Source organism: Bombus vosnesenskii, unplaced genomic scaffold (genome assembly GCF_011952255.1).
Source record: "Bombus vosnesenskii isolate JDL3184/JDL3185 unplaced genomic scaffold, Bvos_JDL3184-5_v1.1 scf7180000013264, whole genome shotgun sequence".
NCBI lineage: Eukaryota > Metazoa > Arthropoda > Insecta > Hymenoptera > Apidae > Bombus > Bombus vosnesenskii.
The window spans coordinates 5,628,231-5,643,761 of NW_022882924.1; the positions used below are offsets into that span (position 1 = coordinate 5,628,231).

Genomic DNA, 15,531 nt, shown 5'->3' on the forward strand with positions numbered 1-15,531 from the left:
TTTCGTTGCGAATTCATTTATTGATCAGTCGAATTGCAATTACAATCCATAGAAGTTTTCCTGTATTCGATATTCAATGTTAGTAATTAATGAATTAGTGAAACACCTAATAAAAAGTATTTCTAGAAAGAAATACATTGAGTTGGCAGCATACGTATATTTGGAATTAAGGACGTCCTAAATTGAAATATCAATACCGATTGATGTAGCGGCATCAGACGGCTTTGATGTAGGCAGAAATGCTGCCTACGTTTTCTAATAAACGTTTATTCAACATAGAATCCATCATGAAGACTACATATAGTCTTTTTGATAGTCGAGAGATTCTTAAATGATTCGTAAAAATTTAATCTTGTAACAGGAAAGTTTCGTATCGGAAATAAATAAAAATTTAATCGTTTATGAGGAAAAATTTAACGTAACGCTACATCTATCACGTGATAATTTTTGCCAGGCAACCTATTTTTTATGAGAACCTTGCTTCTTTGGGGCGAATTCTAATCCTCTTATATAATTCTTCTTTATTTGATATTTTTCTGAAAAATTAACATTCACTTGACTTAAGCATAAAGATGTTTATATCTCATAATACGTTAATTCACTACTTACCCGTAAGTAATTTGTATACGTATAAAATCTGATTCCCTTGAACCAGAACACTCGGAGTTTTCTTTCCTGGTTCGTCCGTAATTGTTGCACTCGCCCCAATGCTCTGGCATTCCTTGCTGAACTCTTTAGAATTTATACCAAATGTTTCTAAATTGTTTACTAGCGTAACCTGTAATATAAGTACTAAATAAATATTAACGTTTCCATAATACTGTACGTATTGTAATTTTGGAGATCAATTACTGTACCTTCTTACCACCGGATCGGACGGTGACTCTCATGTCGATAGGTTCCAATTTGCCCGTGTGTAACAATTTATTTCCAGCTAAAGTGACTTCGTGCATATGCGTCATACGTCCAATAAACTTATTTATTCCATCCTCCATCAACACAGTTTCCACATTCGCTTTGGTTTTCATAATACCTGCGAGTTGCGGGTTTAATTTCAGTATCCTATAAACAAAACCAATTAAATGATCATACCAAATCACGATAAAACACATGATCGGCTAAACACTGCTTACTTTCCATCTTGAAGATTCTCTGCTTTCACATATTCAGTAAAACATTTTCTGATTTCAGCTCTTTTCATAACGTCCCCTTTTCTGCAATCATTGTATGGGAGTAAAATGTATATAATTCGTGTCATATAATACAGCATAATGGTATATGATGTAACAGTTGTCGACTTCTGCTCTGCAGAGAAAATCATTCTTTTTGCAATTAGTGTATCGCGGCAACATGACACATCCTGAGTGTGACACTATACTCACTCATATCTGAATTTTGATAGTACTGGCAAAACATCTGCAGTTACTTTATAACATTCGGAGACAACTGCCGCATTAGAAACAACTGGCTCCTGGATTGGTGTATGTTCCTCCACAATGACTAGTTCTTTTATAAGAGGATGATTAAACTACAAAAGGGTATAGCATAATTATATTAAGAGTAAGTTATGTTCCAACAAACTTCCATTAAAAAATCTTACCTTAATCGATAATATACTTTCAACACCTTTAGTTACAGAAGTGTTAATAATACCTTTTGCTTTCATTTCTGCTAAAAACAATGATAGCTTTTTATACCGAGATTTTTTTATATCTATGTTTTTATCTGGTGGACATGCAGCTATTAAATGATTTTTAAAGAAATTGGATGTCAACATAGGTAAATCATTAGATTTTACTGAAGTTTTACAAGCTTTTAGAAAGCAATATTCTAACAAACTGTCCATTTCCTTTAGTGGATCCACAGTTGCTTCTTCTTGAGCAGTAGATAAATTTTTTATTTCATCAGATTCCTCTATTTTATTTTCTTCCTCGCAAGGAGATTCAATCTCTGATACTCTATCATTATTTATTTCTAAATCGTCCATTATTTCAACAACTGATTCTTCATTATTATCATTACTCGGCTCACTTATTTCATTTATATTTTCCAATTTATCATTATCTGTATCAATATTTGGTGGTCCTAAGTCTGGCCTTACAGGAGGCTTCCCTAATTGGCAAAGTGTATCACCTATTACATGTATAATTTCTACACATTTTCCGTGTCCTCCAGACATGTACATGTCTTCGCTACAAAGAGCAGTAAAGCCAACAGCAACCGGTGCCTAGGCCAAAAGGAATTCTAATTATACCTCTTTATAACTATGCTAAAATAAGAATAAACTTTTATAATAATGTACCTTATTATCATCTGTGTTTACTGAAACAGGTGTACCCTTTTGTAATTTTCCAAAAGAATATAATGTTACAGGCTCCTTGATACTGACTCCAGGCAACATTAAATTTGCACCTCCAGCTAGTTTTGTTACAACTGGAGGATAAGTTGTAAAAGTCCTTAACAAATTTGGATGATGCCATAAAGTGAATATAGTAGGTAATAATGCCTGATGCAAAGATTCAAGTTGGAAAAACATGGGTATTTTAGCTACACAATATACTTTTCCTGAGTGGCCACTGTAAGTTAAAATTTTCATAACGCTTATCGTCTCTTTCTTAGGAATCAACGATTGCGTTTCTTCATCTGTCAGCGTCGGATATGCTGCTAAAATTTCTTCGCATAATTTTTTTCTGGTCATAAACAATACAGAATTTATTAATATACATATAATCTCTTGTACATATAACTCACTATAACTAAACAATCAAATTATACTAACCTTTCTGTTCCTTTCAATTGATTGTTAGATTTTACTTTAAATGGTTTTATAAACATTTTGATGTAGTGAAAATACAAAAAAGAAACGAGTTAAAAAATCCGAAAGCACACTGTTAAAAATTCGGCTATATTCGAGATACAGGTTATCCAACCCTTTATCTGCTTTTTTAATCGTTGTAGTTCTAATCAAGATAACTAAATTTTGTTACGACGCAACTATTCCGCATGAAACATGCGTACAATGGTTGATCAATAGGTCGCAAAAATCAACAATTAATATAAAAAAATTTATGACAAGGGATTCAATAGGACCAATAAGCGTTAACAATTTTTCTAGCGTATCTGTTAATACATTAATACGAAAATCCTACATAAAAAGATATATTAACACTGTCATCTTTCTGCTGACAGTTGGTAGTATAGTTATCAACATTCGAATCGACACAGGCACAGATCCAGCAATTCGTCTAATTTTTGGTGGTGGGAGCTGTTATCATTTTGATCTATATTAGTTCTCTTATTAGCCGCATAGCGCTACAACAAAATTCTTCAGACAGAAGCTGAGCCATCACACATTCGTGTCTTTCATGTTGATTTTTCACGTTTCAATTTTCGGACGGTTTGCCCTAATCTACTTAAATGAGCGTCGAGACTTGTTTATATGACCCAGAGGCACATATGCGCCACGGTCGTATACACCCGTGATATCCATCGAGGAATTTTGTTGTAGCGCCATGCGGTTAATAAAGGAACTAGGCTACATCAAATCGTGAGCAAAATGATAACACCTGTCTCCATAGGAGTTGTCGGACCTGCGTATAGTGTATATGACTATGGAATCGACTTTACATTTAATCTTAGTTAATTGAGCTCCATTTAAATATGGGATATTTAAACAAATAAGCATTTATCTGGAAATCCATCTAGATGAACCCTTTCTTCAATTGATTCAGAAGAAGTTTGTGTCAAAAATAAAAGGCATTATGTATCATACATGATAATAATTTTAGTTGTATTTTATAGTATATAATATAAATTGTGTCCTCTTACGGCACGCGGGAAAAACACAATCAAATATACTGTGCGATCTGTAGATCATTATAACCTCAAAACGTTGCATTATGCATAATCAATCTATGAGAAGTAGCCTTTGAATATAGTGCAACTTTAAGATATTATCGCTATATCCTTACTTACATTTGCCACTGACAGAATGGCAATTATGAAGATATTGTTACGACCAGACATCGCGAGGTTTACGGGGGTTAGAGTGAGTTACATTTCATACGCCATTGTTATATTCGATTCTAGTTACTGTATTCCAAAGTAATACATGCCTTCTTTTGTTTATTTCATAGATTAGAATATAAAATTGAATATAGAATTGAATATAGAATATAGAATATAGAATATAGAACATAGAATATAGAATTGAATTCATTCTACTAATGCAAATTGAGAATGTAGTAATAATTTATTTATTCGATTATGTGAAGAGATTTGCGTTTATTGATAATTCTATTCTTTACCTTATTCTTTTTCTTCTTCTTTCTTCAAATGCCGTATTAAAAAATACGAATTAAAACGAATTACCTTTTATTTAAAAATTTGAATTTTTTTATACAATTTTTGCTATAAATTATTAACGAATTTAGTGTAAACTCTTATTAATTATTATTTTAATTGAAAAGTAAGAAATGTATATTATATATATATAATATTTTGTAACACATTGCGTAAAAATTAATTCTAGATTATAATTATAATACTAATCAAGACAAATGATGCAAAATTTATCAGACATTGCTTTATGTGCTAGTATAAAAATATATTGCATGCATTCATAACATGATGAGTATATTTTTACATCTTACTTCAAGGTCTTATGTAGCTGTTTTAATATCTTGCTCCAAAATAACTATAGATCCCCTTATGAAACATATAAAGAGCATTAATCTCATTTATACATATAAAGATACAGAAAATAATGAATATTAGTGAAATTTTTCTTTAAGGATTATTATATTTAAGAAGTTTCTTGATTTTCAGCATCTAAGTTCTAAACCAAAATTTGGTTTACTCTTTGATATTGATGGCGTAATAGTGCGTGGCAAAAATGTATTACCACCCGTACCAGAGGCTTTTAAACAACTTACAGGAAAAGATGGCAAATTTCGTGTACCAACTGTGTTTGTTACTAACAGTGGAAATGCATTACGTAGTCAAAAAGCAGCAGATTTATCCAAATGGATAGGAATTGAAGTGAAAGAATCACAAGTTGTTATGGCTCATTCACCATTAAAATTATTCGAACAATTTCATAATAAACAAGTATTAATAACTGGACAAGGGCCAGTTAAAGAAATAGCTAAAGAATTGGGATTCAAAAAAACAATAACTATTCAAGAACTAGTTAAAAATTTCCCATCTTTAGACTATGTAAATGTGAAAAAGAGAAATCCAATATGTGGTCCTGTGGATCCAAAGTTTCCTGCAATAGAAGGCATTGTGTTATTTAGCGAACCAATTTCTTGGGAAACCCCATTACAACTAATGGTAGATCTTTTAATGACTAATGGCATGCCTACTGGTTTATCTGATAACATCCCATATCCACACATTCCAGTATTGGCATGTAATATGGATTTATTGTGGGTATCAGAAGCACCAATTCCTAGATATGGGCATGGTGCTTATCTGTTATGTCTGGAATCTTTGTATAAAAAAGTTACAGGAAAAGATATGATATATTCTGCTCTAGTCGGAAAACCTAGTGAAGTTACATACTATCATGCAAATCAGATGCTCCATGAGCATGCTAGAAGTATTGGAATAGATCATAATGTTGATACTATATATGCTATTGGGTAATTAATACTTTGAAGATATCAAAAAACTAACGTAATTTTTTAAATTAAAATGAGTACTAAATTCAACATAATTTTACAGAGATAACATCAATACTGATATTTTTGGTGCAAATTTGTACGATAAATATCTGGCATATTCCACAAAAGAGGAAGCATTAAAGTCTGATAAACTGAAGAAACTACTGAACAAGGATATCACTCCGCCTAGCGCAAAAGCTTGTATTAGTATTTTAGTTGAAACTGGTGTTCATAAACGAGATTCGGATTTTATAGCGGAACATAATCCTAGAGATTTCTTACCAGTCGAAGAAAGCCTGATCAAGCCTGCATTCGTAGTGGAACATGTTGGCGAAGCTATTAAAGTCGCGTTTAAGGAGGAAAAATTCGACTGAATTAAAATATATATAGAATGTATTTTTAGACTTGGAGTGTTCACATGCTAATATCGATTAAGGGGAAAGAAAACAAGAGAAATTAGATATATCTTCGGTAATGTAAGTATTACGTTAATTTCGTCAGCCTTTTTTTGAGGCAAGGAGCTGAAGAAAGCTGTAATTGATTACATAGACACTATACTTTATTGAGCGTTTTACTTTTTATAATCGTTCTCGTCACTTTTATTTGCCATTTATGCTATTTTATCAAAAAAGGGGAAAAAAGAATGTCTAATGTAATCTTACGCTAATTAGTTACAAAATTTTTATTTATCATTGCGAGTCAATCATATTTGCGGGCAGTATAAGCTTGCACATTAGAGATATTAATTATAGCTGAAGTGGTCTTTCAATCTATAGAGATTTTTATGTATATTCGAAGTTTTTATTATTTATGTTATACAATTATAATATTTAGAAAAATGTTCGAAGATAATGTTATATGTATATATATATGCACTCATATATTGAATGTATACACAACAATTTTTAGTTCTATTTTTAATCATGTTAATTTTGTTAATTAAATTTTTTAATATTTCATTTCATTTCATAATCTTATCGTTTGATCTTATATCGTGAGATTATAGGAAGATTTTCCTAACAGTCCTGAGTACGTAAAAAGCGTTCATGAAATGAATTAAAAAAGAGAAAAAATAACGAAATACTAAGTTCACGGAATGTGCTGTGTTTCAATCGAAGACAATTGTAATCTAGTGATAGACAGATTATTTAAACTATTCTGTTTAACATTCACTAGTGAATATCGCTTTATACACAGAACCTTGTCTAGTCCTACCAAACAGTTTCACCGTGCATAATTGTATCGACCCGTAGTAGTGATCCGTTATTGAATGAGGCGTGAATGAATTAGTTACCAAATTATTAAACAATTTCACCTCAATCATTATATACATGTATAATAATTTAAAGAACAGAGAAAAGACCACAAATGTTCTATCAATGTGCATCAAATAAGTTTTATGAAATATTATAAACGCACACTATATAGAAGAATTTGATTCAGCTGATCATAGGTCATAAAAATGAAATAAATAGACCACATAAATAGACAAATAGAAATGAAATGAAAACAAAAAATATACCAAGACGTCTATTGAGGCGAAGACTGACCTACATCGATTACGAACATTTTCAGTAGTCGGTCGATAACTTGTTTTAACGTTAACGAATTATAAGAGAGGAAAAAAGAGAAAACATTGTTTCTGCTAGCGATAGAAAATAACTTAAAATTTTGCGAAAGAATAGCGCTCCGCGAAATTAGTAATGCTATAGATAACGAAGGGCAATTATACGCAATTATACGTACATAATATTGTAGAGTGTTGCGAGATTGAAAGCAATACAAAATTACATTGTTTTTTATTTATAAAAATCATTTTATAGGAGCCTTATCCATAAAACAATCTGTGACTTTTATAAATAGAATTAGAGTAAGTTTTAGTACATTTTGTGATTACTTATGTTCATTATTTCTGCACTAATATATTTCTTTACTTATTTATTTCATGAAAGTCACAGATTGTGCCAAGAAATAATTCTCTAAAACCTTTTTCTGGAAAAAAAGAAAAGAAAGGAAAATGTCAAAAGGAATTTCGATTTCCTCTCGAAGATCATCTTCGAGTATCGTCTGTGGACCTATCACGTGGAAGATAAAAGACAGGCATACAAATTTTCCATATTTATCCTTTTTTATTTATTATTCGTCACGAATCTTACACTCTATCTAGTTAAATGAACGAAACGTTCATTGAACCTATATTTTTTTTTATTGCACGTCTTGATTCTTACCTCGTGAAAAAACGACGCGATAAATTAATTTCCATTATAAATATTTTTTTAACGACGTTTAAATGATTAATGAAATTAATTTTCGTTTTACGAAAACAATTTATATGATTTGTCGCGTTACTTTGGGTTTCGATCATTGTTATTGGAACAAACACAAACAAAAACAAACGGATTTATGTCGTATATTCTTTGAAAAGGAACAAATTTTCTTCTGTCTACCGCAACAAAGTGTAATTGTAGAAACTAGATGCAACAAAATATACAATATATTTTTCGTTAACAAACTACCGATTTCGTCGGATGAAAGTGTTTCCCTTCGCGTTACCATTTTTCATGTACTTACTTTCTCTGCTGCTTTTCGAGCGGAATATCGGTAAGTAGACAGAAGAATGCGCTGCATAGAGTAGCTAAAGATGCACATTGAATAATACTATTTTTTTTAGATGGTGTGCAGAAAATTGAGTCGAAATTAGTCATTGCTTCTCATTATGGTGGAACATGCAAGACGTCTGGGTCTCATGACCTGTGAATTAAACCGTCAATCGTTTGATGAAATAATTCAATTACATATCGGTTCATCGCTGTTCGCGAAGAATAAATTTAGTTTCACGTTGAAAGGTTTATCAAGAGTTCATGGATGTTTGTTTGAATGCATACATTTCCAAGTTCAATAATTACGATTGACATTTTTGTATTAATTACCAGTGTAAATGTATGAAGATGAAGATAAGAAACAGTTTTTCACGGTACACGAGTTTAGAGTGCAAGTTGACGACAGAAAAACCGGTTTCAAGCAAGTATGCGGGCTATTTGAAGTGTCACCTAAAGATTCGACGGGTGCCTCGCCTTTTTGGGTTGAGAATACATCCTTACCAGCAATCAGTAAAACCTAACGAGCTAAGTAGCACGGTTCTATTTACACATTTCCGGCAGCAGAAGAAATCGACCGAGATTTCTTCGGGATGAGCTTTGCGTGAGCCTCTTCTTGGACACCAAACGTGCCGCTCCATCGCACATGATCTTAATTTACGAGTTCATTAATGGTTGAGTTATCGTAATTGACCTCATCGCCGCGTTACTAATCAGCGTTGTGTACTCGAGTTACGTCAGCCCGTGAACGGAATTAAAAACGTAGCGTACGATCGTCGTATTTGTGAGACTTTTTAAAATAAAAGATCGATGATAAAAGATTGCAATAAAACGGAAATGATTCACCGAATTTATATTGATATGACCTCAAGTATGAAATAAAAGTAATTCGATTTCTTGTAACAGATAAATGACATCCATAATGAGAATGTTGCGTTCACTGATCCAGTTTGCGAAACAGGTTGTAAGATTGTTAATCAAGGTTGATGAGTAAAACCACTGACACCTAGTAAGGGGATCGTACTTTTGTATGTTATGCATTGACTTTTTATGGACTTTTTATGTTCCTTTTGTACCGTTAGTTAGCCTAGAAAATATAAGAGAAGCATGAGAAATTAATACTTACTAATTAAATAATAAATGAAAGTAATAACGAACCGAAATTTCTAGATCTCCAGTCAAAATTTCGTCGAAATCGATGCGTAACACTTTGCTCGGCTCGCCCATAAATGGACAAACCGGTTATTCATTTCTGTGCCATGATGCACGCCTTGCGGTGCAGTAAAGTCGCGGATGTCATTCCTAATTCAAAATTCAAGGCTCGTCTGAACATACATAACTGGAATATGGTCCGAAGATTACTGTACATTTGTAAGCCTTTTCCCGCTCGAAGAAAAAAGAAGACGAAGAAGACAAGACATTTAAAGTACGGTAGTAAAGGAACTAAAGAAATACTCTATAATAAAGTTTCAACGTTTTTGTATTTCCCAATCGCATCGTTTATAATCAAAGCCGTTACTACTAATCCACTTGTGACCGAGTAGTTTATTAGAAAAGTAAAAGTAGCTCGATATCATTGGTAATTAATCTTACTATCCGCGAGTTGCACACCCACGCGGATGCGAATAGGGTCGTAGGTAATTGACCCGCGAAAGTTTGCTTCTCACGTTTAGCCACTCTCGTCGCGAGAGACGTTTCACTGTCACCTTCTCCCCATTGATATCTCGTGATGGTCTACCGCGATTTTATGTAATTAATCACTCGCTATAAACCACCGACTGCGACAGAGAATCATTTCTAAGAGAAATCACTCTCTGTTCTACACAATCTTACGAGCATTTCCCTCGTTAATATGTTACACGAAATATGTACAAGATTTCTAGATATCCTTTCCATTTCATCTATTACCCATTCGATATCCACATTCAATAAATTAATAAAATTAATCATAATTCTAACACTCATCTGTACTCGCGTTCCTCTTCCTACGTTTCTTCTCGTAACATTCCACGGCTTTCTGAACTTGTTCTAAATAATCCTGGATCGTGTTCTCCATTGTCAATTCTCTCGAATCCGACCTGGACAGAGACCTTTTCTGCACGAGAGCCGTGAGCATCAGAGTGACCACAGGGAGAGTCATTCCCAAGAGAAACGTTGGTGTCATGATATTCTTCAGGCCGTGTTTCTTGAATCCTCGATACAATTCTCCCCAGATACCGTCCCCTTCTTCTTCGTGATACTTACCTAATTTGCCGTACAGATGAGGTTTTATTTTGCCCGTTTTGGCGATATAATTGTAGTAATAAGGATCATAGGATTGAGCGTATAGCTGAGAATAGTAAACATCTTTGGCTGCCGGTGGATGATCAACTTCAGGGAACCAAGCACTAGCGTCTTCGTACGGAACCGGTGGATTGTTGATAGGTGGTGGCCCACGATGAAATCCTGGTGGCTTCGTGTAGATTACTTCAACGGGTGGACCTTTCTGCTTGAACGGCACTGCTTGAGAAAGTCAATTGCAAAATTAGTTGCTAATTAAAGTGAATATTTATCTCGAGTGAAAATTATCAATTACGGCATTGGATAAGAAAACTCTCACAAATTCCCTAATTAATGGCCTCTCTTACAATGCGAATTGCGTTAAGAGAAATTTCCCTAAATTACAGGATTTAGTAATCGAGATACACTTCTCGATTGCTAAACCCGTTTCACCGTCATAGTTGACGTATCTCGTGTTAATTAGCAGATTCGATAAGATTCTCAAACATCCAGAATATCCGTATAAGAAAGTTTCCTTCACGCGCAGCTTAGTCTTGTTAATTCCTTGTTAATTAATTCTCGATTACGAACGCGTTAGTAATATATCACCTGGAGGAACCGGTCCGGCGTAGAATCCTGGACCACCCCTGGATTGCGCATAGGGAAACGGCTTTCCACGCACCCTTCTTACGCGTTGATACCATCCAGGATAGTAGACGTCGTTCCTTGCCTGAATTCCGGATGCGTACGGTTGTAACATCTGCTGTTGCTGCATCAGTGACGCGGTTGCCGGATTTGACATAGTCGAACGAAGATCCACCGAGTTCACAGGCGTACCGTAGGTCGGTTGATTAACTGGTTGGCCAACTGGAAAAGTTTGCGGCGCCTGCCTTTGTTGCATGAGTTGCGCAGTCAAGTGTTGGTTCACCGGAGAAGACACGGTCTCCTGATTAACACGTGTTACTGGCTGTTGCGTTAATTGCTGTTGATTGGCGATCATTGCTTTGGCATTTTGAGGGATTTCTCGGCTTTGTAAATAATGGTCCAGAGACAGACGTGATTCCTCCGGCGTCTTCGAATTAAGAAAAGAGTTCAAGGCAACTTCAACGTTGTTGACGGAGGCGATTCCTTGATTGTACGTATTCGCAGACAGATGACGACCCGATTGAACGATCCTCTGTTGCTTCTCAAGGTGCGACCACGTATGATTCATTGGATGATCATCGATGGAAGTTTTTATCGGATTTGCATATTGAGATGAGTTTTTAACGTCTGAGAATAGTAGATGAACGTTTTGAGGAGATTCTGCCGAAGCGTCGATCACGTCCACTGTGGTTTCCTGTCGTGCTGCAGTTTTTTCGGAGAATCGTGATTCCACAGCCGTGTACTCGGTATCCTCCGTCAACGGGTTACCCTCGAAATTCAATTGACCGTTGGCTAATCCTATCACGAGGACCAACAAGATCGTTGCCGCGTTCATGGTTCTGGAATTAATGGAAAATCTACTGACTATCCGACATTCTGTCGAGTCCAAATTCCTATACGTCGTGAAATACATAGATATTTTTATCTATAGAATTCGATATAGAGACCTTTACTCCTTTAGAAGTTTGTCGATTGACAGTTTCAATTTGCGTCCATAGTTAGACCGATTAGTAAGCAAGAAGAACTACATACTCTCGAATCCTTCCACTTATATGGCTGCTGGTCAAAGTGGAGAAAGAAACTAGTTATGCAGAAATGTTCACACCGATGTCGTTACGCGTTTAGAATGATTATCAACCAACACCTTTCTTCTGTTATCTATTCTACTTTTCAACAACTTGTTCTTACTTTCGTGTGAGAAAAAGAACTGAACAGTGTCTCGTAATATTTTTATTACTAATACCGCGTTGCTGACTCGAATTGCGATTCAAATAAAAAGTACGAGCATCGAATAATCGACACGGTAAAAGTAGACGTACCGATATAGTCGTACAATGTACATTCATGAATCGACCGGCACGGGTTAAAGACTGGTGTAACACTTTCTTCGGTCAAGGTGAATGCAGCCACGCTGACATGAAATACGCTTCCATTAATCGTTTCCCGATGAGAATACTTCCTCTACCACGTTGTTAAGATTACATACTAGTGTTTCTTCTATCGTCCAAGTCTTGACAGAGTACCTTGCCCGTAAGACGTTTAACGATTTATCCAGAAACTCATGTATCTTTCATGCTTCTATTCGAGAAGATCGTAAATACATGCAGGAAGCATGGGGAATATTTGAATTTGGCGTAATAAGCCGGTGAATTATGAATCGAGACATTACCACAGGGCATGAAACGCAGATTTTGGATCGTAGGATGCTAGCTATAGATAACTCAAAGCCGATCTTTAAAATGGAATTTTTAATGAACGTTCGAGAGCTCGGTGAAAAAGAGACGATGAATCACTGAAGAGAAAACTATCGAAATGTCTCGGATGAAACGGCGGAAAAAGTCGTTCGGAGAGAGTGGCTACGTTTAAAAAGCAGTCCACGTGCGTACACTGCTCTTCATCCAGAGTTCAGGGTCATCTCTCAATTTTTCCAATCATCTTTTTTTTCTCTTTCTACTTTATCTGAATCGACCAAATAAGAAAGATCGCCAATTCCGTGTTCGATAATCTTCTATTCGAAATAAAACAGAGATAAATAGAGGTTCTTCCGCCTATTTATACTCGTATCTACGCTGTCGAATATTCTTTTTTATTGGTCTTTAGTAACAGTTATTAATGGCAATCTTCGAAACCAAGACACGGAAATTTTGTGGCTTATCTACAAAAAGTTGGAATTCTAATCCGCGAAACTTTCTAAAAGACCGTTAATCCATTACGAATTCAACTATTGGCCGAAATTCGAAAAACGCCTTGATTTCTTTTCCGCCGGTTGACAGCGACCGTTGACACCATTCGTGAAACGTGTGCTTTGTCAGACTTGAAAAGCAAACTAACTTTTCAACGTCGGAATACATTGAGATCGTGCTGCATAGATCTCTCCAAGATCGTTCATAGGAACGTACATGGAAAAGAAACAGAAATGCCGTGTACCGTGAATGATAACTATTCAACGGAACTGTACACGAAAAACGAAACCGAGCTGGTATCGCATAGTTAATTCAATTATTTCGTGGAAAATTCTTAGAAACACAATACTTGTCAATGTATGTCAATTTATCAGCAGTCGAAGATGGAATTGTTTCGAGACATATTAAATCGAATTGTAACATCGAGTCAAGTTAAATTAGAAACGTATAAAAATTATTTTTACTCACACAGTTGACAGAAAACGTTCCGGACGTTCGAACACTAAATTTTTCGTCCCGTCGCAAGTTTCTCAGTTACGATCGAACATCGAACATCGAGCAGACCGATCCGGCCGATGTAGCAAATAGCACGCGAGAGGAGACCGTCCATCGGTCCGACTGGAACCAGGAATACTGAAGATCCACGGATCCGATGAGAAAGCCATTCACTTCGACCACGCTCCCTACCTTCTCGTCGAGCTTGTAATCCCGACCCCTTGTCGTTCGTTACCTGGATGAAATTGGTGTTAAATCAATCCGTATTACTTTCAATTCGTCGAGCGGCCTTCCGGGACCATTTTCAATCTTTTTCCTGAACAATGGTCCCTGTTCTTTTGTCACGAATGTTCGAGGAGAAAGTGAACTGCGAGTGGAAGTCGGGCAAAGAGCGTAAAACGATCCCGAGCCAGTTACCGTACGACTAATTAGGATTCTCCGATTGTTTGACACGCCTATATAAGGAGATCTATTTTTATTCGTGAATGAAAATATTTTTATTTTGTTTTTATCTTTGTATTTCGATAACAGTAGTAGAAGGTATCTAACACTGGTAGAAAATGTCAAGAGCGTTTCAAGGTTATCGATATCTTTAACTTTTTCATCATTTTCTATCGTCATCACGATCGTACCTTCTAATTGTTAAACGACAAGGTCTTGAGCAACAACATCGACGAAACGTGTAATTGTGTAGCTTACAATCGTATAATCTTTGAGAAATGTCGTTCTTCCGCAATTGCGGATGCTAAATCACTTTTTCCGCGATCATTCGAGCGCGTACGAGTCGCATGAATCTCGACTAGCTGTGCACTACGGGAATAACACGGGAAGTCTCGAAGAGAAGAACTGATGGTCGATTGTTATGGGAAAATTAATAAGTCGGATCCGATGCACCATTTTCGTTAATCCTGTTTCCTCGATCTATCCACGAACCGTGGAAGATCCGAGGCTATCATCGAGCGTAAAAGAAGCAGTTATTGATGTAACTATATATGTAACGCTGCAACGCAATGTAAAACAATTTTACGCTTCTATTTAAATTACAAGTTTCTCTTTTCCCCAATTTGCAGCATCGTGGAGACTTTTGCATCGTGCAACTCTCGAAGAAAAGCGTTAATTAATGGAAGAAGTGGGTCAGCTGGAGTAGACAGTACGTTGTTCCGTAGATCGGGTATAAACGCGATACGAAGCAAACATCGGAGGATTTCTGTCGAAACACAAGCAAATCAAACGATAGTTTAAGCATTTTGTTTGTGCTGGCTTTCGAACGATTGCTCAGAACGACGCGACGTCATTGTAGATGCAAGTCTCTCGTCGACACAAATCTCGGAAATTAAACATCTCGTGGACTACTTACCTGACTCGACAAAAATTGCTCTGGTTAGAGATCGTGCTCGCGTCGTACTACTTTATTAGCGCATTACGCTCGCGCTATGGATTTTAGAAAAAGAAGCAATAGGGCAAAAGATATAATGAACACCGTCTGATAGCGAGATAGATCGCTGCAGCTAATTCTCTTTCCCGACACTCTCGATACGTGGTCCACAATTATGCTAATCGACCCGTATATATCTCTTCTCCGTGCATGATCAGATAATTCCAAGATGAATGCAAAACGCTCTGGGACGAACAACTTGCGCCAAACGAGATATTCTTCTATCGAAAGTTCAAGATCGGCGAGCGTGT

The 15,531-nt window shown here is 35.7% G+C and overlaps 3 protein-coding genes and 1 long non-coding RNA gene across 8 annotated transcripts; 2 read left to right on the forward strand and 2 right to left on the reverse strand.

Moving 5' to 3' along the window:
* Positions 1–3,289, reverse strand: LOC117237315 (eukaryotic translation initiation factor 2D). 2 transcript variants are annotated; one of them, XM_033501147.1, is made up of 8 exons: positions 2,780–3,289; positions 2,303–2,690; positions 1,601–2,227; positions 1,383–1,528; positions 1,134–1,322; positions 858–1,062; positions 610–778; positions 1–536 (listed from the first exon to the last, which is right to left on the reverse strand). In XM_033501147.1, exons 1-8 carry the CDS (start codon positions 2,833–2,835, stop codon positions 460–462), a joined length of 1,857 nt encoding a protein of 618 aa, XP_033357038.1. In that variant the 5' UTR covers positions 2,836–3,289; the 3' UTR covers positions 1–459. The 2 variants fall into 2 exon arrangements, with proteins under 2 accessions (XP_033357038.1, XP_033357045.1); XM_033501154.1 differs by having other exon boundaries at positions 1,134–1,214; positions 2,780–3,286.
* A 429-nt stretch (positions 3,290–3,718) lies between these two features.
* Positions 3,719–7,118, forward strand: LOC117237360 (haloacid dehalogenase-like hydrolase domain-containing 5). The gene is made up of 4 exons (XM_033501232.1): positions 3,719–3,736; positions 3,802–4,048; positions 4,828–5,645; positions 5,728–7,118. The coding sequence occupies exons 2-4, from the start codon at positions 3,992–3,994 to the stop codon at positions 6,038–6,040; spliced, it is 1,188 nt and encodes a 395-aa protein (XP_033357123.1). The 5' UTR covers positions 3,719–3,736; positions 3,802–3,991; the 3' UTR covers positions 6,041–7,118.
* Positions 7,119–7,152: 34 nt separating this feature from the next.
* Positions 7,153–9,382, forward strand: LOC117237378. The gene is made up of 2 exons (XR_004493996.1): positions 7,153–8,267; positions 8,338–9,382. It is a non-coding gene; the product is annotated as an uncharacterized LOC117237378 (long non-coding RNA).
* A 343-nt stretch (positions 9,383–9,725) lies between these two features.
* Positions 9,726–15,399, reverse strand: LOC117237343. 4 transcript variants are annotated; one of them, XM_033501192.1, is made up of 4 exons: positions 15,203–15,398; positions 13,819–14,080; positions 11,132–12,006; positions 9,726–10,765 (listed from the first exon to the last, which is right to left on the reverse strand). In XM_033501192.1, exons 3-4 carry the CDS (start codon positions 12,000–12,002, stop codon positions 10,218–10,220), a joined length of 1,419 nt encoding a protein of 472 aa, XP_033357083.1. In that variant the 5' UTR covers positions 12,003–12,006; positions 13,819–14,080; positions 15,203–15,398; the 3' UTR covers positions 9,726–10,217. The 4 variants fall into 4 exon arrangements, with proteins under 4 accessions (XP_033357083.1, XP_033357108.1, XP_033357089.1 ...); XM_033501217.1 differs by having other exon boundaries at positions 9,726–10,762; positions 15,203–15,394; XM_033501198.1 differs by lacking the exon at positions 13,819–14,080 and having other exon boundaries at positions 15,203–15,399.
* Positions 15,400–15,531: the final 132 nt, after the last annotated feature.